The sequence below is a fragment of the Mauremys reevesii genome, linkage group 11 (assembly GCF_016161935.1).
Source record: "Mauremys reevesii isolate NIE-2019 linkage group 11, ASM1616193v1, whole genome shotgun sequence".
Lineage (NCBI taxonomy): Eukaryota > Metazoa > Chordata > Testudines > Geoemydidae > Mauremys > Mauremys reevesii.
This window is the reverse complement of record NC_052633.1, coordinates 59,791,089-59,815,142: the sequence shown is the minus strand read 5'-3', so window position 1 is coordinate 59,815,142 and position 24,054 is coordinate 59,791,089. Positions and strand designations below refer to the sequence as shown.

The window sequence follows — 24,054 nt, the reverse complement described above, 5'->3', positions numbered from 1 at the left end:
GAGGGGGAATTTGATAGCAGCCTTCAACTACCTGAAGGGGGGTTCCAAAGAGGATGGAGCTCAACTGTTCTCAGTGGTGGCAGATGACAGAACAAGAAGTAATGGTCTCAAGTTGCAGTGGGGGAGGTCTAGGCTGGATATTAGGAAACACTATTTCACTAGGAGGATGGTGAAGCACTGGAATGGGTTACCTAAGGAGGTGGTGGAATCTCCATCCTTAGAGGATTTTAAGGCCCGGCTTGACAAAGCTTTGGTTAGGATGATTTAGTTGGTGTTGGGGGATTGGACTAGACAACCTCCTGAGGTATCTTCCAACCCTAATATTCTATGATTCTGCATATATTTCATGTTATAGCTGGGATGATGACCCAGCACATGTTCATTTTAAAAACACTTTCACAGCAGATTTGATAAAACGCAAAGAAGGTACCGATGTGAGATTTCTAAAAATAGCTACAGCACTCAACCGAAGGTTTAAGAATCTGAAGTGCCTTCCAAAATCTGAGAGAGACAAGGTGTGGAGCGTGCTTTTAGAAATCTTAAAAGAGCGACTCTCTGATGCAGAAACTATAGAACGCAAACTACCAAAAAAGAAAATCAACCTTCTGCTGGTGGCATCTGACTCAGACAATGAAAATGTGTCAGTCTCCACTGCTTTGGATCGCTATCAAGCAGAACCCATCATCAGCATGGGCACATGTCCTCTGGAATGGTGGTTGAAGCATAAAGGGACATATGAATCTTTAGCGCATCTAGCACGTAAATATCTTGCAATGCCAGCTACTACAGTGCCATGCAAATGCCTGTTCTCACTTTCAGGTGATATTGTAAATGAGAAGCATTATTTCCTGCAAATAGTAACCAACCTTGTTTGTCTAAGTGATTGGCTGACCAAGAAGTAGGACTGAATGGACTTGTAGGCTCTAAATTTTTACATTGTTTTATTTTTGAATGCAGTCTTTTTTTGTACATAATGCTACATTTGTAAGTTCAACTTTCATGATAAAGAGATTGCACTCCATTACTTGTATTAGGTGAATAGAAATATACTATTTTTTTGTTTTTTACAGTGCAAATATTTGTAATAAAAAATAAATATAAAGTGAGCACTGTACACTTTGTATTCTGTGTTGTAATTGAAATTAATATATTTGAAAGTGTAGTAAACAGCCAAAATATTTTAAATAAATGGTATTCTATTGTTGTTTAATCACGCAATTAATCATGATTTAAAAAATTTAATCACTTGACAGCCCTAATTACAACCATTACCTATGCCAAAGTTTATCTTGTGGGCCTGTTTCTTGATTTTGGGGATTTTTTGATAATATTTCTCGTTATATTTTCTTACACATGGAAATATCAAGTTGTGCTAAGTAAAAAGATATTGAGTTTATTATTAATATCTAATGTCCCACACAGAAAAGCAAATAAATATGTTCCTTTGTGCACTATTAGTTCCACAGAGTTGAACATCATAGTCTGATAAATGTTGGCTGCTGCAGTAAGTCATGTACAGTGAGGCCTATCAAGTCAGGAGGTAAACGTTAATCCTCTGAGTATAAACAGCCCTCATTCATTATCTACTTACAAAACAACAACAGTAGGACTGAAACCTTTCATCCACCCGACCCTTCCCCACAAAGGCATAGACTAATTGATTACTTATGAAACAGTGCTGGTAAAGGATTTCTTATTCCCTAATGTACTGCTTAGTGGCTTTCTCCTAACAACTTAGCCATTCACTTAGGGCCTGATCCTACAACATTCTGTCAGAGGGAGTTGTGTCATTGACTTCAGTGGAGCTGGACTGGATCTTCAATGGTGGTTAAAAGGTAGACCTACCTTACTCTGAATCATAGTGTCCACCTCTAAAGAGGAGCTAGTTTTTCCAGGCTCTGAAGAATATGTCCCTATGATTAACCCAACTCTCTCTCGAATGTGAAATATAGCAACATTCAAAGTGCATAGCTCTGCTACTAAAAACCCCAAACCATTGGTTGCTGTGTAAAGGCAATGTTAACCTACTGGATCAGAAATAATTCTTCTGACCAAAGCATAGTACATTCTAAATATACAATTTAAAAAAAAATCCAGACAGGCACTTCCCTTTCTAATACCAGACTTTAGCATTTCTAACTGCATTTTAACAAAGCTTTTTATGGGCCCTGTACAACGGTAAAACATGCAAATATTTATGATTTCCCCAACTGCATTTCCTGGCTAACACTGGAAGCTGCATTTGCATTCTATTAAATCTCCCACAGACTGACAATAAATCTCTTTTCCCTAAAACCTGCAGAAATTAATATTTTTCCAGGCTTGGGGAGGCATTTTCATTCTTCATCCACAAGATGTTTCATGGAAAATTGTGAGCCCCCCAAAAAGGAAACTAAATGGAATGAGGAGATTGAAGGTACATCCACATTTTCTTCACCTTGCTATATTAAAAAAAGAGACATTACACTCAATAATTCACTGATGCACAAACCTTAATATCTGGAGGAGAGATTCTCTGTTTAGAATATGGAAGGGATTTTTGTTCTACAATAGCTCTTCTCAGTACTTATGGCCTCAGTGTTGTCTGCATTGAAGCAGCCAATATAATCTTTCCAAAAAGGTGATATTGTGCATGCTGCAATCTGCAAAAGCAACTTACATGAACACTGAGCCTTCTGCAGCTGTAACTGACAAAAGCATTGCTCCTTGATGGGCCGTTTGTTAGACTAAACCCCGCCAATGGCCTCAGTCTATCCAATCGAAAGGATAGCTGGCTTACTCTAGTCACCGGTTACACAGCTCACCCGTTTCAGGCTGAGGGCTGGTTGATCTGCTTCTCAACATTGTGGGAGTAACTACTTATTCCCTTTCTTCTCTGCTTCTAGAGAAGAGAGAAAAGGAAGGGGGGGTCTCCTGGGAAGGTGTAGGAGGAGGAGAAAAGTGGCCCTTGTTCTTTGCACTGGGAAGGTTGCCTTGCAAGTGAAAGTGAAAATTAGTGATTATAAAAATTCTCATCTTTTCAAATCAAGAGATTGCTTCAAATTTTGGTCAATGGTTTATGATTGTTCTTATCTGATACAAATCCGTTTGCCCAGTCTTATTGGCCCAGTGTTGAGAGAACCTGAGATCATACTACCTTTTATAGTGAAGGGCTGCCTCTGTAGTTATTTCATGAGTAAGTGGGAATTTTGAGTGTATAATGAGGATCACACCCTTAGAAGCTTATACCGGGTACCATCACCCCAGAATGAAAAGTTAGTACTTTTGTCTATTTTATAATAATAATCTTTAACTTATGTAATATTTCATTCTGATGAGTTACATATGTTTTATAAACATTTAGTAACTGATTCATAATCTATATATAATGACTACTGCACAACCCCAAAGAAACGTGCCTACCACTGGGATGGAATGCTTACCGGTGTATAACACTGTATACGAGTTTCGTATGTGTAATGATGAAGAATAACTTATTCAACTGAAATAATCAAGGGTGAATTTATACAGATGGATTATAACTTGCCAAATTGAACTCTGCCATAAGACCACTATTAACATGCCCACTCTTCCAAAGAGTGCCATAATATCTAATGCAGGGGTCAGCAACCTATGGCACGTGTGCCAAAGGCAGCAAGCAAGCTGATTTTCAGTCACACTCTGCTGCCAACCTGGGGTTCTGTCCACCAGCCCCCTGCCAGCCGGGCTCCCGGCCGCCAGCCCCACTCAGCTCGCTGCCGGCCTAGATGGAAAGAACCCCGGGCCGGCAGCAGGCTGAGCGGGGCCGGCGGCCAGGACCCTGACTGGCAGAGGCCGGTGGACGGAACCCCAGACCATCAGCAGGCTGAGCGGCTCAGCCAACTGCCAGCCTGGGGTCCCAGCTTCTGCCCCCTGTAAATGTAAAATGTATTACTGGCACGCAAAACCTTAAATTACAGTGAATAAATGAAAATTTGGCACACCACTTCTGAAAGGTTGCCGACCCCTGATCTAATGAATACAAGTGGCCAGGACATTAGTTTTGTGTTTCTATGGAGGGAGAGCACCTCCAGTGTCAGGACATTAGACTCAGAAGGAAGAGTGCCACCTACTGAAGCAGCACCACCCCTTGCGACAGCATCTAGTTTTTCCTCTACAATTACTGCTGTAGCACTGGTGCAGCTTCATTGGTGTTGGCAACCGTGGGAGCACAGGTGTAGACCAACTATGTATTTTTACCACTGTCATCTACGTCTGATTTCCCTGAATCCTTGCTTGGTAGCAAAATGTCTCTACTATTCATCTGTACCCCACATACAAAAAAATTGTTTAACTGGCAAGTGAAATACTGTGCAGGGTGAGTATTAAAGTCTATTTGGCCAGAACTTCAACTGAAAGAGAAGTTAATTCAATACTGGAATTGAAGAAATTGCACACTAAAAAAAATTCACCAGTGTCAAATTATATAATCAATGTTCTCAACAGGCTCTGTTATGCAAAACAGCTACAATGTTATTATTATATTCAAATGAGGTAATAGTCTTTACATCTGAGGGTCTAATAAGTTCAGCTAAATCAATTAATATTTTAAAGTTCCTAGCATATTTTAAGAAAAGTAAAACTAAAAGACAGCCATGATTTTCATTTCCATCTTTTAACACTGCACTTTTGAAAAGTTTTAGTTTTAATTACATAGCAACTTACAGCCTCACATACAACCAATACACTCTGAATAAAACATTACTTTGCAATGAATATTAAACTTTCACATTCTTTCCTTATTCTTGACATGTCTTTTGTTCCAGACACAGAGAATTACAAGTTCATCTCTGATAGTAAACAGAAGTTATAACTTTGTGGCATATAGCAGGAAAATGTATAAGGAAATCAAGTCTGATTGGCATATCATGAATTCATAAGGAAATCTATTTCACATGGTAGCTTGGCCTGATGTAGTAGAGTTATTAATTTGTATTGTCAATATCATGTTGATAGTTTGATTTTTCTACCATATTTAGTACAAAATTGGATTCAATTATTCTTCTAATACAGGTCTGGTTTGCTGTTCTTGCTTTTTATTGGATATTGTGGGTGAGTAGTTCTACATTTGCTCTTTGAAGAAAAGTAATTTCAAATGTCTAGTTATATTAAATTAGGGACGTCATTACTGCAGTAAGCATAATGTTTATGAATTTTCCTAAAGATTTGTATGTAGTATTTTAGTCAAAATGCACATTCTGCCCACCAATAGCGTAGTTTAACTGTGTAACAGATATGGAAAAGATGTATTATTGCACAGGTGCAGGAATTTACACCAGCCCAATTACTGAATTATCTGACATTTGATAGTTATGTATCTTACTGCATAAGACTCCAGCCCTGTAACTGGACAAGCATGGTTGGATGCTTTTGCCCACACAGGACCTCATTGTCTTCACTGGGGCTCCACTATCGGAGGCTAAATTTGTGGCGCCCATAAAGCTGCACATAAATATATACCGTTATTAATTAATTGCATTACAGTAGTCTGCTAGCATAGGTGCAGTGCTGTCGCACCCTCTGGCTTGAAGTGTTTTCCATCATATACAGGGTTTACAATTTGGTTCAATGGCTCTCAGCACCCCCCACTATACAAAGTGTTTCAGCACCCCTGTTTACTATGCACCTTGCAGACATGGTAAGGGACAGTCCTCCAAAAAGCTTACAATCTAAATAGATAAAATAGACAAAGAATGGAAGAAGGTATTATTATTCATCTTCTAGACAGCACATGACAGCTGTGCTCCAGGATGTGCACTGGTTTTAAGCATTGGTTTTGACCTAAATAATCATAAATGGACTAGGACCAATTACCTGAGCTTCGTTCCTTATGATATCATATTGCAGTTGTGACCAGCAAAAGTGCTGATGTTAGATTTCGCTCAATATTGGACATCCATCTTAGCTGAAAAATTCCTTAGGACAAATTCTTGTCATCAGTGGGGTTTTAAGGGCTGTAATATTATTGCAGAATTTGACCCAGAAAATGACTGACCTTCCATTTTCTATGTAAAGACACACAGGGGACTTATGTTTTAAAGGCTGGCATCTGAATGTGAAATCTGCTTTAATAAGCTCCTGCCACAATCATAAACTTTCAACTTAATTTTTGTTTTCCTTTTAAGAACATAAAATCACATGCATCATGATGTGGTCTTCTTTATATTTCACAGACTAGATTACTGGATTACCTGATACCAACTCACTATATTTTATTGGACAACTTCAAGAAGGTTGCCTGATGTGTTACATATATACACATTTTTTCTTCTTCAACTAAAGTCATGTAGAGTTTTATATGCATGCCTGTCATTTTATTTTCACATGAGTGAAAACCATATTTTGCTGTTACTAAAAAAAGCCTCACTATATTGTAAGGCCATCTTCTGCTGGAGCTGTACATGTAATTGGTTTGTCCTTTAAACCCTTCATATAATATGGTGGGGCCAAATTACACTCATAGTTACACCAATGCAACCACATTGAGGCCAGTAGGGTTGCATAGGTATCACCAGCAGTAGAATTTAGCCCTTGGAGTTTAATTTTGCTATTTCATTGATACTTTTGAGAGACTGTGCCCTCTGTCTTTTTTATTGTAGGTGTAATTAAATGTCCTGTGCAATATGTAAAATCGGATGTTTAAACACTCAGAAGGGATTTCTGTTCACTTTTTTAACTTGTACATGGTTGAGAGGGATCCTGCATATTAAATGTCAGTATGTGTCTAATGGCTCTTTGCCAATATAAATCCAGGCCCTTAACAATGGGAAAGGCCAAGTGATTTGGTATAGCATCTGGAAAAGAAAATATGAAGGCCAAGATTTTCAACGACTAATGAACGTGGGCAGCCTCCATTTTTGGGTACCCATGTTGAGAAATTTTAAAAGGGCCTGATTTTCAGAAAGCACTAAGCACCTGACCTTAAAAACCTCTAAGGAAGGAGATTCCACCACCTCCCTAGGTAACCTATTCCAGTGCTTCACCACCCTCCTAGTGATCCGTCTCTTGATCTGCTGGCAATGTCCCTACTTATACAGCCCAAAATGCTGTTAGCCTTCTTGGCAACAAGAGTACACTGTCAACTTATATCCAGCTTCTCGTCCACTGTAACCCCTAGGTCTTTTCTGCAGAACTGCTGCCTTGCCATTCGGTCCCTAGTCTGTAGCAATGCATGGGATTCTTCTGCCCTAAGTACAGGACTCTGCACTTGTCCTTGTTGAACCTCATCAGATTTCTTTTGGCCCAATCCTCTAATTTGTCCAATCCTCTAATTCTAATTAATTTCCACTGTTGCTGCCATGTGCACGGCACCATGCAAACATAAGGAAAAGCACTGATTGTCACTATGTGCAATTTTTAAAAATTTCTCTTTTTGAAGCAACAGCTAAAAATGTATCACTGGGAAAGAGAAGTAATTCATTAATAGAAATCCACTAACTCAGTTGTTTGTGCAGTTTTCCTTTAAATGCTAACTAGTGAAAAATTATATCAACACGTCCATGTAAATACTTATAGAGCCTGATTCTCCTTTCATTTACACCACTGTAAATCAGGAGTAACTCCATTCAAGTCAATGCAGTTACAATGGAGTAAAAATAACGTAAGAGGAGAATCAGGCCCACATTTCCTGTCATTAGTCAGAAATGAAATTCTGTCGCTTGCTTTCTAATCATTCTGACCAACAGATTGGATCTGAATCCAGACCTCCCATAGTTTGCAGGTGTTTGGGTGTGGGGCTGTGGAACAAACCATTATAAAGACAGGGGCTGGACTAATATGAAGTTCTACTCAGCACTGAACTATCCTGAAATTTGAGGGTATTTAGAATGAGGGGTTTAGTTTGGGCCCGTCTCTAATCCAAATGTATGAAAGCTCACATTGTCTATGTAATTTTCACTATTTAATGTGGAAACTCAGAATGATCTGATACAGTAACATATGCATGTCAGTTTCTTTCATATTTACATACAGTACAGGAGCTAATCTATGAAATCCTATATCAACAGCCTAGTCTGATAAAAATCCTACCAGCTGCAGAATTACCTCTATTAAGGTCATATGCAAAGAACTTCTCAAATAGAATTTGACTTCTCAGAATAGCAGCACATTTCACAAACTGGATTGGATGATTACCAGTGAAGGACCTCAGAGGATGTGTTATCAGTTATACTTTATTTTATAGCTGTTTCCACAATGCCAAATCCCTAAATCCTTATTCAATCCTTGTCTGCAAAGGGAGCTTCAACTTCAGAATTTTGACTATACATTACATTTATGTATTAATATCTCTGCTCTGTTTATTATAACAGTCTTGGCTAATCTAATCAGGAAGACAAATTAACAGACTTGACATTCTTTGAATCATAAGACAAAATTAGACAAACGCACGCCTGCTAAAATGAGAGTTGTGTTTTCTGGCTTTGATGATATTCTAAAAGATCTTGGTCTGCTTGGCAGGAATTAAGCTATTACCACAAAAATCTGTATTTGTGCACTTTTAGGAATGAGATTTGAATAGCACAGAAGGGAAGGGAAAAAGCTGTTGTTTTCCACAGCCACAGTCCCATTACAAACATAGTATTTCCTGTTCCTACATAACTAAGGTTCATGGCTTAATGTGCACCTACAATGGGGCAACTCCTTAGTGAATAATATCAGCTGAGTTACATCAGGGATGAAATTCACCCAAGATGGCCAAGTTGCAGTTGCTGTTATGAAATAACAACTTTGACATCCTTGTTGTTTGCGCAATCAAAATCGCTAAGTAAAAAACACTATGTTAATGCAATGCATTATTATTTAAAAGGCAAGAAACAATTATGAGTAAAATAATTTTTAAAATACAGATTCTATAAGTATTTTGGGGAAAAAATGAACCTAATTTTACTTACTTATTTGTACTGTGCGCAGGATCAATTTCTGGGAATATATTACAAAAATTAAAACCAGCTCTTGACAAACTGAACCCACTCCCATCCAAATTAAAAAATGAAGAGAAAGGCAGAGTGAATATATTTATCTGGCACTGCTTGGTCTACAATGGAAACAAGAGCATTCCAGAAAAACAAATGGCACAATGGGCATGAGTAGTCTGGAAATTGTCTGGTCTCCAGACACTAAGGGCCTTGTAGATTTGCACCTTAAGGCTTCATTGATATCAAGGATTTTATAAATTAAATGTAGGGTGACCATATTTCCCAAAGAGAAAACAGGAGATCTCCAGCCACTCGCCCAAGCCCCCACCCCTCCCAGCAAGGCTGTTGCCCATCGCTGGAACCCTGCGGGAGCCCCCTTAGGAAGCTGTTGCCAGTCACTGAAGCCCTGCCTGGCTCCTGACCCCACATGCTGAAATGGGGGCGAGGGGGCTTGCTGGCATCTCCACTCACATTCACCCTGCATGTTCCTCCACACAACACCCCATTTTTTGGACAAAAGTGGGCATTTGTCCTGTTTGCTCTTGCCAACTGATCAAGTCGGCAACAGCAAAAATGGGACAAATGCCTCCTTTCAGAAAAAACAGTCGGGATGGCCAGGAGAGGGCTTAAAAAAGGGACTGTCCCGGCCAAAACGGGACATATGGACACCCTAATTAAAGTCTATAAAGTCTTACGGGCACTCAAGGCTTTTCTAGCTCTACTCTTAGAACCAACACCTTCAACTGCATCCAGAACCAACTGGACTGCAGTGGCCTGCACAGAGCTCAGAGGCAGGAAGCTGCATTCTGCAGTAGCTGAAGCTTCTGAACAATCGTCAAGAGTAGGACATCTTTGCATCTGACAACAGTGGAACTACTCTTTGAGCTAAAGGAAAAAGCTGCTTCTACTGTCATTCTTATTTTTCAGCTGTCTGGTACATGAAAGATAAGCATATTCAACCAAATCATTTTCCCTAGGAAGACTTCCACCCAAGGACCAGGCCAAACCCTGTTTAGCTCTTCTAACCAGACGAAACCAAATATACTCAGACCGATGCAGCTTCCCTCTTTCAGCCATCCAGCTGGATTTTCAGTAGCAACTTGACTGTGACTTCAACAATTCATTCATCACAAGGTACCTATGCTACACCATTACACATCTGTTATGCCATTACTAGAGTTTTATACCTCTCGTTTTAAATATTATAAATCACTGTGCATTAACTCACCATTCACAGCCTAAAAACCCTATCAGAGGGGTCAAATTAACGCAGACAACATCAGGACCCAATAGCAACATAGCAAATGAGCAAGACACGATGCTGAAGAGTGGAAGCAGGGTATTGTGGAGATGTACAAAGATTCTTCCTTTACGCCAATGGTCCATAGGATTTCCAATGTCTTTTCTCACAGCACTACAATCTATATGTAAATTTTGGCCATGCCCACTGCCCCTTTCAACAATAAGCCTGGCACAAAGATAGCTTAGCATGATGCAGCCCAGCTTCTAAGCCCCTGCTGACAATTATCCTTCCCTAAAAGTACCTTCTTTGCACATGCTTATCACCATTAGTGTCAGATTTATCAACCTCCTTTAAGAATACTATCATATCGCAAATTATGCAGGGACAACAAGCTCAGCCCATTGAAAAGAAATGTCTCACATCACACAGTGACCATTCCAGCTGATTAAGGAGTTGCAAAATTAGTTCTGAATGCAGCTCTAGCTAATCCTGGATGGATGGATGGGGACTGCATTGCAGCTGTTGTTATGCATACTTCCACCTTTTCATGTTCTCTGTATGTATAAATATCTCCTGTCTGTGTGTTCCATTCTATGCATCCGAAGAAGTGAGCTGTAGCTCACGAAAGCTCATGCTAAAATAAATTTGTTAGTCTTTAAGGTGCCACAAGTACTCCTGTTCTTTTTGAAGATGGGGATTGTAAAGCAAAATTAGAGATTATTTTAGTTGTAACCACTGTAAGCATGAAGGGAACAAATTTCAACTTCCACCACCCCCTCCCTCCAAACACACACACACATACCCCTCCCAAAATTTTTATTATCCTTCTAATGTTTCTATTTTTACAGATGCAGGTCTCATGCAGTCTCACTGCTGGTCCCCCTCTCTAACAGGTTTTTTATGTGCTACTGCAGTAGTGGTGCAATAAGAATGTACAGGACTCCCAGGGGGAAAAAATATTATGAAGACTGAAAGAGAAGTGTACAGGGAGAACTTAATGACAAATCAAAAGGAAGTAGTCAGAAAGCAGGCAATGCAGTCTGACAGCTATCAAACATCTAGCAGAGCAGGCTCACAAGATGGTAGGTACAGTGGAAGGATTGTTCCTCACTGAAACTGAAGATCAGGTCTGTATAGCCAACACTTTGCCTTTATAAACAAGTAGTAAAAAATAGTTTGAATGGGTTGTGAGGAAATAGTGAGGAGGAAATAGCAGGTGTTTGCGAAGGATTGTCAGAGTCAGATGACTAAACTGACAACCGGTCATTTATATCAAACAGACAGCAACCTTTTGATCACCTGGCATGTCTCCTAACTCAGGGATTGGCTAGAGCAGTGGTTCTCAAACTGTGGGTTGGGACCCCAAAGTGGGTCGCCACCCTGTTTTAATGCAGTTGCAAGGGCTGGCTAAGACTTGCTGGGGCCCGGAGCCAGAGCCAAAGCCAAAGCTGGAGCCCCACCGCCCAGGGCCAAAACCTGAAGGCTCCAGCTCTGTGCAGCAGGGCTCAGGTTACAGGCCCCTTGCCTGGAGCTGAAGGCCTTGGGCTTCAGCTTTGCCCCCTCAGGCTTTGGCCCCCCCACCGGGGTGGCAGGGCTTGGGAGGGGTTCAAGCTTCAGTCCCCCCTTCTGGGGTCATGTAGTTATTTTTGTTGTCAGAAGGGGGTCACGGTGCAATTAAATTTGAGAACCCCTGGGCTAGAGGAACAAGCTGACAACAAAAAAAACATAAATGAAAAAGCAGATAATTAATGATATAACACGGGAGACTTTAATGAGATGGTCAACTGCTGAAACTGCAATCAGAATTAAGAAATTGTAAAGGATCATATGGAACAGTCAATCACTCAGAGTTCAAAAGACACTTAATAGTAAGAATATAAAAGGCTCTAATAATACATTGTTACATGTTAATTATATGACAATTGATCATTTAAACATTCACAGAGATTTAATGTCAAGATTTGTACTGCATCTGCTTTTAATTCTTAACAAATTTGGCATCTAGATACCGTGATGAAAGATGTATTTCAAACACCTAAAATAAGTTGGACATAATCAATATATCTGTAATTATTAACTGTTATTGAGCATAAATACAATTACCACCCTGTTAAGACCAAGTAGTCTATGCATAATTAATTGTGTTTATAATATGTGGGGGTAAATTCTGCTCTCCCTATTCTTGTCAACAGTCCCAATGAATTCAAGTGAAGGGGCAAAGAGGTGGTCCTTAATTAACATGTTAACAATGTATTACACAAAAAGTGACCCATTGTTCATTCATTGTAGGGTAGCCAACTTCACTACGAAGATGAATGGTGTAATCATTTGGTATAGTCTATAAAAATTATGTCATTACAGTTTTCAGTCTTTTCCTGAGATTACGTGCGTGCTGAATATTTACCATAGCTTCTTTTATACAGTAACTCCTCACTTAACGTTGTAGTAATGTTCCTGAAAAATGCAACTTTAAGTGAAATGATGTTAAACTAATCCAATTTTCCCATAAGATTTAATGTAAATGCGGGGGTTTAGATTCCAAGGAAATTTTTTGGGGGCAGACAAAAGGCATTATATACTGTACAGCACTGTACTGTGGTTGGGAGGTGCCCATGGCTTACCCCACACAGGCACAGTCCGCTGCAGGCAAGGACGCTAGGAAGCACCTTGCGCAGCAGCAGCGGCAGCTTCCCCCCAGAAGAACAGGTGCCAACTTTGCCAGGGGATGCTCCAGGCCCACCTCTTCCCACGCCTACTCCACCTCCTTTCCGGAGTACGCCGCATCCCCGCTCTTCCCCCTCCCTCCCAGCGCTCAGGACTTTCTGGGGGGGAGGGAGGGAGGGAGAGGAGCAGAGACGCAACGCTTCCTTGCTCCTCCCCTACCCTCCCAGAAAGTCCTAAGCGCCGCCAAACAGCTGTTTGGTGGCAGGGGAAGTGCTGGGAGGGATGGAGAGGAGGCGGAGAAGAGGAATTTGTGCAAAGCTCCCTTGTAAAGTCACTGCTCTTCTACAGAATCTTACAAGCAGTGGACAGAGCAGGCAGCCAAACGATGTTATAAGCAAGCATTGCACAACTTTAAACGAGCATGTTCCCTAACAGAGCAGCGATGTAACTTTGAAACAACGTTAAGCAGGAAGACGTTAGGTGAGGAGTTACTGTATATCTTTTTTTTTTAAAAATCACTCTTACATGTATGTTCCTAAAGACAACTGTTCAGTGACTATGTGAAATTAATGCCCTGAAAAGTTTACACTTTAAGACCCCAATCCTGTAAACATTTACTCACCTGCTTTGCACATGAGACATTAAGCAGGTGCTTATTTGCAGGATCAGGGCCTCATTTATGCATCATTAAATATTTTCCAAAGTAAACAAAGGAGATGACTGGTTAGACAGGTGATTAGACGAGACTTCATCCTTTATGGTAAACTTTGTTTTAGTGTTATGTCATCACCTCAATCCCCCACATTGAACCCTTAGTTGTGTTTGCATTATTTTCTCTGTCATCCTATCATCTGCTTGTCTTGGACAGTGTCCCCACCATCATAATCATACCCAGCTTTCACATCCTACTCCACCATAATACAAAGAATAAATGATGATAATAATGACCAGGTAAGATTTTCAAATAATCTAATTATCCAGACTAACTTTAAAAATCATAATATTTCACAGAAAAAGAGATATTTATAGTAATCTGTTTTTGTACTTATTAATGTCTTGCAACTTTGATAAATGAAAGCTGTTTTCAGTGAAACAAAAAACTTCTTGGTATTTCCTAACATTAAATTTAATCTCTGAAAACAAGTGACTAAAAATAATTTTATTAGCTTTATTAGCTATAATATAAGTAAGTCTAAATAACCATAATTTATATATATCACCTGATCTATTATCTTTATAAAACTTTCATAACAAAACTCTTTGGAAGGGACAATAATCAATCTTGTTCTTACCGTGCCAGTATGAAAAAGAAATTACTGAATTTTCATGAAGCAGAACAAAATGTAAACTCAGCTGTCCTCCTTTCTCATAAAATGTTTATATTCTATAATGCATTAGATGCTGCTTTTAAATGTTCCTTCTTTTTTTTTTAAGTCAAACTATTGTATTTGTTTTTCATATAAATAGCTTCGAGTAATATATGCTGATTTTTGCAGAGACCATTTTGTCAGATTCTAATAATCCCTCTTGGGGGCTGACACCAACTTCCAGCAGCAGGTCCAACATTACAGATTGGAATAATAAAACACATGCTGCTGCAGCTCCCAGAAAATACAAGTCTGTCTTTTCCAAAATGAAGGATGACATTCTGAGGATCTCAGAAGCCTCTTGTCTCCTAGATAGAAGCATGGAGCTTTTCCTTTTTAATGAGCAGTAAACATTCTGGGCTCTAAATAAACAAACAAAGGGAACTAACTGTTTTTTTATTCACTGCAAAATTCAGGTCCCATGATGGGTCTTGTTTTATCCATCAAATTAAATAAAGATCATTGTATTATTAGGATAATAAACTGATAGTAAATGTGTTATTTTAAAACAGAAAAAAGTGCTGTTTAGTGCAGTTAAATAAAGACACTTTTATTTGGCACAAAATTAAAAAAATAACCTATAACCCAGTTTTTCACACGATGAAAATATTGAATTATTTTTTAATTCTCCATATGAAAATGATTACCAGATAGATGTCATTAAATTTGCCTCCAGGAAGATAGACTTATTAAAAAGATTGGGATTTCACTCCCAAAAATTAGCTTTGTGTTAGGGTATTTGCCAGCCTAAGAGAAATTATACATCTTCCCACTACATTTCATCTTCTATCTTCACAGCATTCCAAATATAAGCCTCAGGTAGGTCTAGACTTCTCATGTTTGAACTCCTTGGTTGAAAGCAATCCACTGTATAATGATTTTTTTAAGACTAGTCTGAAAAATGAACAGTTTTCCACATGCACAAATGCTAACAAATCAAAATATCCTATATCTTCCTCTGACCCTCAGCAACCCTCTCTGCTGAAGAAAAAAAAAGAAAAAGCTGTTTTACTAATTTATAAGCACCATGCAGACCCAAGCAGTCTACAAAGAAATCACTCCACCAGTAATACAGATATAAAAGCACAAAGCATCTTGTAGGATTTTGAGAAATTCTGATAGCCAAGAAAAAGGCTTAAAGAGTTTAAAATATTCCCAATACTCACTGAAGGCAGCCACTGCAAGAGCCAGTGTGACAACGATGGAGACCCATGAAACCCACAACGCCTTCTTTCTGTAGCTCTGAGCTTCATGAGGTTTTAGCCTTGTACTGCTTTCTAGTAAACCTGATAAAGGCAATACACAAAGTGGTGTGAACATTACATTACTCCTTTTAAAAAAGAAAAACACATCTGTGTCAATTCAGGACCAAACAGATAATTGTATATATCGTATATGGTACATTATGAGCCTAATTCTACTCACCTCACTGAATTCGGGTGAATGAAGCTAATAAGAGTGCTTGAGTGAGCAAGGAGAACATGTTTTGGCTCTAATGTTTGCATTTCACCTGACAGAGTATTAATTGCACTCTTCACCCCAGAAGAGCACTGCTATCTTCAGGCAACTAAAGGAAGGTTCACAGTAATTTCACTGGGTATGTCTACATGGGGATAAAAGCCCCACAAGCATGGCCACAGCTGGCCCGGGTCAGCTGAATTGAGCTTGTGGAGCTCAAGCTGCAGGGCTAAAAATTGCTGTGTAGACAGACAGGTTAGGGCTGGAGTCCAAGCTCTGCGACCCGCCACCCTCACAGAGCCTTAGAACTCAGGCTCCAGCCCAAGCCCCAGTGTCTACACAGAAATTTTTCAGCTGCAGTGCCCGTGCCAGCCATGGGTTTTTTATCCCCATGTAGACACCGATACAAGTACACATGAGGGACTTGATCCTGCACCTATTTAGGTCAATGATAAAACTTTAATTGACTTCAATGGTTCAGGATTTGGCCTTAGTTCCAGATAGGGTGACCAGACAGCAAGTGTAAAAAATCGGAACGGGGGTGGGGGTAATAGGAGCCAATATAAAAAAAAGCCCCAAATATCAGGACTGTCCCTATAAAATTGGGACATCTGGTCACTCTAGTTCCAGAAGAGAACTATAAGAACACAGGGAAAAACAATTGTGTTGGAGTGTTAAGTTCACCAGGCTCACACACCTGAAAAGTTAACTTGCTGATCCATTAAAATACAATGCTCAAATCGAGTATCAAAGCAGGAGCATATGTATTTTAGGAGGATGATGAAAAAGACCTATTAGACCTGAGGAAGAGCCATATGTAGCTCAAAAACTTGTCTCTCTCATCAACAGAAGTTGGTCCAATAAAAGATATTACCTCACCCACCACCTTGTCTCTCTGTTAGAGCATAACATCTATCCTCCTGCAAAGGCATACAATCCCCACATAGAGGGACATGAGAGAGGAATTTAGGGCCTGATCCTGCTCTTACTGAAATCAGTGCAGTGGGTGCAGAATTGGGTCCTAGGTCCTAACCAATTTTTAAAACTTTTTTTTGTCTTTCACCATGCTTTCCAACTGTGGAACCCTCCCCTGTCTCCCCCATCCTAATCCCCAGCTAACAATTCAATTTAAATATCAGAAAAATAGTGATAGTCTTCTGCTCCTTCTCTCCCCTCATCTTCTTTTAGCCCTAATTATGATATTCATTTAATTAAGTTTTTTTTATATATTTCCTTTCACCAGAAACTGTAAAATCTGATCCAAATCTGTTTCACTCATGATCTCTGGAATATTTTGTTTAACAAATGTAAAATCCAGTCAGTCTCCAGTGCGTCTTCCAGGATGTCTGTCACTTTTTCAGAAAACACACGTGTTTGAAAATGGAAACTACTGTACGGCTCTGAATTTGTAAAGCTAGTGCATTATAAACATGAGAAGCAGCATTAATGGCTTGAAAACGGGGTTGGGCATTAGAACTAGGATTAGAACTAGCAATTCCTATCAATAACTCATTTTGTGCTCTTGGGAAAATCACTTAACCCCACTGCCTCAATTTCCCCATTGGTAAACAGGGATAATATTTGCCTAGGATACCTCACAAGGGTGTTATAAGGATTAATTACTTAATGTTTGTACAGAGTTTTCACACATAATTATTAAATTCTTTGTGCCAAATTTTGCCCTCAGTTACATACATGCAACTAATTAACTTCAAGAAGAGCCGCACTCTTATATGTAAGAGAAGAATTTGGTCCTATAATAAGAGATCCTATTTCTTAATTTTTATGTTTAAATTGGATTTATTTTCAACACACATTTAATGCTTTTCGAATTACCAGACTGATAGCCCTCAAGGCTTTGATTCCTCTGTACGCTCACAGAACAGGTCTGGAATGGGTAGCAACAATACACACGTCTCATTAGAAGGACCACTGCAAGCAGTTCAGAGGGTAATTCCTCCTCCATATTCATTCAGTACTAGACCTGTCTGCTGCCACTGCCAACAAAGGTGCACAATTTCAATGGTGGCTTTTGTGAGGCTAACACCTAAAAACAGGTCTAGAGATAAAGATAATAAAGATAAGATTTCATTATTCTAATTTTGTATAACCACAGAGAGAACATCTCTCCTTGTTTTTTGGCATTCTTTTTTCTAGCAGCATTTAAGGGTTCTACTTTAAGGTCCAAATTCTGTCCAGATGTAAAGCTTTTGGCTGATTTTGGCTCTGAGGTAAAACAAACATCAGGTAGAATGACACATTCATTCCTGCTTGTTTCTTTCTTTAAATACATCATCCAATTCCCAGGTAACAGACAGCTGCTGCCATGAAGACCAAGGCATACAATAGATGTTTATGAATCATATAGACTCTTAGCTAAATAAAAGGAAAACCGTTCACAGCTAGCCCCTTTTTATCGCTAATTGTAATTCAAGTGCCAAGAGTGCTCCCTACTGCATAAGATTCAGCTCCTTAATTTCATAAAATCAAAGCACCCCCGCTATGAGAGCTACACTGTAACGTGTATGTTAAAAATGATTGGAATATTCTTGGTTAGAAGGATGTAACTTTTTTTCCTCCTCCCTAAAATAAGTCACCTACTTTTATTTATTTACAGTTTTTGCCCCACAAGAAGCATCATCTCATTTTAATGAGTCCTAGGGGACTGCATGCAAACATACACACATATTCATGCAGCTACCAAACACATAGCATGAAAATCCTTTTACAAAAAACATTAGCTCATTAATTTACATACAGCAAACAGATTCATGAGGGAGAGCTTTTGATCTTTTCACTGCATGTTACAAAACAATGTTTAATTTTAACTGACCACAGCACATTTTAAACCACCTTTAAATATGACCTGCATTGCTACAAAATGACGAGCTTGCATCTATTGATAAGATTTCTCCACCCTGAAACCGAGGTGCTGAATAATTTTGCTGCAAACAATAACTTGATTTAGCACCTAAATATCCCTAACGTAAAGATGATGCATTTGTTAAATGCATTGAATTTGGTACATTTTATATTATGTTTCACCACCTAAATCTACATTTCACAACAAATAAAATTATTACATTCAATAATAATTCCAGAACACAAGATGTTTATGAAGTGATACCACATGCTGATTTAACAGACGTTTTTTTTTTTAATTTGACTAAAATAGCATTTTAAAATGTCACGTTTGAATTTCTATGTTGTTGGGTTTGTTAATTGAAAAAAATAAAACCCTATTGTCTGATTACAGTGTTAAATCAAGGACCTGATCCAAAGTCAATTAGAGTCCATGGAAAGACTCTCATTAACTAAGGAAAGCCCTTAAAGAACCATTTTCCCTCCAAATACTTCAGTGACCTTTTTTGATTTAACAAAATGCAAAAGGATCCTTAGAAGTACAGTACTTGAAAAATTACTGAAGCCAACTGCATTAGAGATTCATACCTATATGCATGTGTCTACATTTATGATTCATTGGAAAGAGCCACTGTAAAAAGTGCAATATTTCAGCAATATTATAAACAAACTAAAAAAATTATACTGAAACTTTTTCTGGAAATACTGGAGACAGTGAGACAGCTTCCTGGACTCTTTCTCCTTTAACCCTACTACAGGCCAATTTAGCTGGGAAGTCTCTTCTCAAAATCTCCCTTGATTTTAAAGGTGCCAGCTCTGACCATTTTATCACAAACCTCATGACAGAGGGTGGGGGTTGCAGATTTTAAGTTTCTCCAGAGCTCCAAATTCCGGCCAAACTTTTGAATTTTGACCTTAGTCAAAATGGCTGATGTTTCCCATTACTTCCAATGGAACTAAAGCCACAAGCTGCCCTCTGTCAAGATGTCTACTATTTTTATATATTATTAGTAGTATTTTATTATGTATTTGTATTATCGTAGCACCTAGGAGTCAGTCATGGATCACCCTTTGGCCATGAAAGCAAGGCAGTCCCTAGTAAAGATGGGCACCAATTCCCATATTTTCCCCAATATGACTGAACCCCAGATGGATCTCAAGGAAGATAGTCATGCTCATATACTCTATGGCTAGGGAACTGGAAAGGAACTGTGAAGAGAAAGAGGAATATGGGAAGCCTGAGGAAGCCTAAGGAGATGCAGGGAAATGTGGGGCACAGGATGGGGACTGAGGAGGTGCAGGGGAATGTGGAGTGCAGACAGTAAAATGAAGGACAGTAGAAGAGAGAGAAGATGAGAATGAGAGGAAAATATAGGGGGAAGGTGAGGGGCAATAGACTGTGTGGGAGCATAGCGAGTGAATGCAAGTGAAGCATGAGTTGGGGCATGGAGGGAGACAGGATAGTGATCAAGGAGGAGAACAGAGAGGGATAAAATGGCAGCTTCCTACAACCAGGGGATAGGCAAGGGTAAGTGGAGTGCAGTGATGCCTGCATTTGTGCATGTGCATTTAAGGTTGAATTTTGAACCTGTAAAGATCACACACAGTTTAGAGGTTAGCAGTTTTCCCCAGATATTCAAATAAGAGGGCAGGTAAAAAAAACAAACCAACCACTATTATTTTTTAAATGTCATGATTTGGGGAGAGAGCTGGCTCACGATTTTTGAATGGCTTATGTTGGCAGTGGTGGGATTTGCACTTTTGGGGGCACTATAGATTTAAGCACCACCTCATGGCCCACCAAAGCCCCTTGGAGAGCCTCTTGGCAGCTGCTGCACTAAGTGGGCTCAATCCCATCTGCAAACAGCAGCCTTTCTGTAGGAAGTAGGTTAGCAGAGACCCCAGCACTGACTGTCCCTCCTTGGAATCCCCTCATTGAACCCCTCCCTTTTTATCACTGATTTACTTCTTTGAGGAGCTTCCCCTCCTCTCCCATTCCTCTAGTCTGCAGCCTCTGGGACATCTCATGGCTGATTCCCTAGCCCTGACTGCATCCTTGGGGCTTCTCCCACCCCACTCTCTGGTGGAAAGCAGTTAGACTGGCTATATATCTGAGAATCTCCGTGAACTACTTAGGCTGTCAGCCTCTCATCTGGAAAAGAAGTGCTGTTCTGAGGCTGTGGTGGCATGGGGGAAGGCATAGGGACAGAGTGTATAGGGTGGGTCTTAGGAAGCTTCTGGGGGCAGGCTGTTGGGGTAGTTATTGGAGGGGCTGAGGAGGAGGATTAAAGGGAGGGTTGCAGATACCAGTGTTAAGCAGTTGTAAATAATAAGTAAGGAACAGGTGCAGGGGGTATAGGGTGTGTACTAGAAGGGCTGCAGGGGTGATGAAAGCAAAAGAGTTGCAGGTGTGTTGAGGGGTGGGCCGGGATTATTAAAGAACGGTAAGTGGCTTGATATCTGTAATGGGCGAGGATAGGTGTCAGGACAATTATGATAATGGGGGGTGTCGGAGGGAACGCTAAGAGGCTACAGAGGGGGAATATGGTGGTGGAACAAATGTGAGAGGGGCTTCAGGGAGCGACTGGGGGAGAGGTACCCCTTAGGGAGAAATGTAGGGGCGTGATGGAGCACTGAAAAGGGGGTAATGGGGAACAGCAAAGGTGCCCGCGGGGGCGATTTACAAGAAAGTTACATTTGGGGAAGGTTGCAGTGGGGTGATTTAGGACGGGAGAGCTTATTATGGGGGCTGCGAGGAGTGATTTAGGGGAGGGATGCAGAGGGTGCTTTTTTTGAAGGGGTGTGTTGGGGCTGCAGGGGTGTGTGCTGTAGGTGGGGGGCTGCCGGGGTGATTTCGGGGAGGATGTGGGGAGAGGGAGGCCAGGGCGTAGGGACGGGGCTCACCTCTGTCCTCCAGCCCTTCGCTGAACTGTCCGCTCTCCCCGATCCGCAGCTGTTCATCCTGCTGGTCCCGGGAGAGGTAGGGCGGGGTGGCCCCGGGGGGCTGCACGATGGTGGGGTCCGGGGTGCTGGCCAGGTCGCCCCCAGCTGCGGCCGGCTCCATGTCTCGCGGAGTGGGAGAAGGCGGCAGGAGAGCGGGGCAGGGCAGCGAGGAGTGCGCGGAGCATCCAGCACGGGGGGAGGAGGAGACTGGGCTCAGAGCATCAGAGGGATGGGGACAGACCGCAAACAAACTCCCCCAGCGGCTCCTCGCCAGCCCCCGGGCAGGTGGGGAACCGGAACAGCCTCCCGGCTCCTCAGATGCGGGGGGGGGCGGTCTGATTGCAGCCCCCCCCCCAGCAGCTGGGGGGAGGGCCGCAATTAGAGGCCGCGCCCAGCCCCAGAGGGGAGCTCAGCCCAAGGGAGCTGCAGTGGGTGACCCCTCCTAGCTGGGGCGGGGGGCTGTACTCAGAGCCCCGCCAGGTCCCAGGGGGCGGGCTGTATGGAGAGCGGACGGACACCCTGTGGGACGGGGTTCCTGCAGCCCAGGCACAGCAACGCGTTGCTGGGGCGTCCCACGCGCGGCTGGGACTCGGCGCCTCTCTGTGGCCGCGTTTTCTGGGGTGGCGCTGGAGAGGGGGAGGTAGGTAGTGGTGGTCTCGGGGCTGGTCTAAGGCTGTAACGCCGGGCCTGCAGGAGTGGGGTGAGAGAGCTGGGCTCCCCTGCGTTATTCCCTAACTCAAGAGCCTGGATTCGAAGCTGCTACAGGAATTTGCTTCACTGCTCTTGGTTCGGTTTCGTTGTGGTGATTTGGTTTGGGGCGAGGGGAGTTTAGGAGCTGCCATTCTTGGGGGGAGGGGCATCAAACTCAAGAGGATTTAGGTGACTTTTTTTTGCTAGCGAAATAAGGACCCACTGTTGAGGATTTCACAGCAACTGCTGCTGGCCAAGGAGGAAATAATCTGTACAACCAGCCTTCCAAACTTACCTACACCCTGCCTTTCCTCACCCCACATGCTCCCCTCACCTAAATCATCCCTTACAGCCCCTCATGTCCTCCCATGTAACCTCCACAAATATACCTACACCCTGCCCTTCCTCACCCCACATGCTCCCCTCTCCTAAATCATCCCTTACAGCCCCCCATGCCCTCCCACGTAACCTCCACAAACTTACCTACACCCTGTGAAGTTTCCTTAACATGTACTTCAGGAGAATAGTTATTCGATAACTGTCAGAAACTGCAGTCTTTTCTTATTGAGGGCAGAAGCTAACACTTCTTACATTTTCAAAGCACGCTAGTGAAGAAGAGAAGGGTTACTATTCCCATTGTATGTAACGGGAAACTGAGGCACAGAGAGGTTAGTGCCCACATTTTCAAAAAATCTCCACTGCTTTTAGGTACCTCACTTTTTAGGTGTCTAATGGGAGAGAGCTGGTGCAGGATCCCAAAAATCAAATCAACCGTTCATGAATGGGAGGGGATGGTGTGCATGTGTATAAATTTTGCCCTAAAAGACTTCTCCAAAAACACATGGCAAGTCAGAGGAGAATTAATTAGAATTTAACACTTTCTGGTCCCTAGGTTGTGCTCAGTCCACTAGTCTGACACATCCAAGGCTGCAGAGGAATGCAAGAAATACTGTCTTAAAAACCTCCAAGGCATGTGAGGGGAAATAAAGACTGCCAAAAACCAATAACATGGTCATAGCTATTCTGTTTTACTTTCCTGGTTGTTAGCAATGACTAAATAGAGATTTGTACCCAAATAGCATTTTTCTTCATCAGTGCTGGTAATAATCAAATGTGGTGAATATGGAAAGGCAAGCGAGAGTTTGCACAAACACACAGGTTATATTTTAAGCTGCCAGAATCTAGGGGAGGTGCTTCATGCTTACTATAGTCAGCACTTTCATTAGAAAGAGAAGTTCTTTCTAATGGTTTAATAGGACCTGTATGGGAATGTTTACTGAAATATGAATATCCAAATGGCCTAAATCTATATTATATCTCTTAATCCTGGGTGCTAATCCTCAAGATGTATTCAGCTGTACTTTAAAACATAAATTAATTAAATAGGAAAACTACATTTCAATAAACATTAAGAGTTGTGATGCAAGCTGATATTTTAAAACTTTCATAGAAGCCTATGAAATGCCATTATTTAGTGGAGTTACTTAATTGGTGCGTTTGCAGTATTGTGGGGTAGGGGTTTATATTAGGAGGCTGTGGCGAGAGGGCTTGGTATTCTTGGTTGTCCAAGCATGTTGTTCCCTTGCTCCTACATCTATTCTAAGCAAGGTCCTGCATCCTTTCACCTTAATCTCCTTTTCATCCTTACTCCCTTGCAGTGTTTGTGAACCCAGTGCTCTTTCTCCAATTGTGAGCTCTGCATTAATATGCAACACCACAAGGCCCTATGTATGTTATTTTTCTCATCAAATGGGTATTTAAGATATTGTACACTGCTACCTCAATATAACGCCACCCGATATAATACAAATGTGTATATAACGTGGTAAAGCAGTGCTCTGGGGGGGGGGTCGCACTCTGGTGGATCAAAGCAAGTTCAATATAACACGGTTTC

At 41.1% G+C, this 24,054-nt stretch overlaps 1 protein-coding gene across 2 annotated transcripts in view; it reads right to left on the bottom strand.

Moving 5' to 3' along the window:
* Positions 1-21,739, bottom strand: part of TMEM163 (transmembrane protein 163) — a 161,173-nt gene extending 139,434 nt beyond the window's left edge. The window contains exons 1-2 of one of the 2 annotated variants that reach the window (XM_039494027.1): positions 21,432-21,739; positions 15,374-15,493 (exon numbers count right to left, since the gene is read on the bottom strand). In XM_039494027.1, the coding sequence (XP_039349961.1) occupies positions 15,374-15,493; positions 21,432-21,591 (280 nt within the window). In that variant the 5' untranslated portion in view covers positions 21,592-21,739. Of the gene's footprint in view, positions 1-15,373; positions 15,494-17,501; positions 17,717-21,431 lie in introns of those variants that run through there. The other variant, XM_039494026.1, reaches the window with a different exon arrangement.
* Between the last annotated feature and the right edge of the window lie 2,315 nt (positions 21,740-24,054).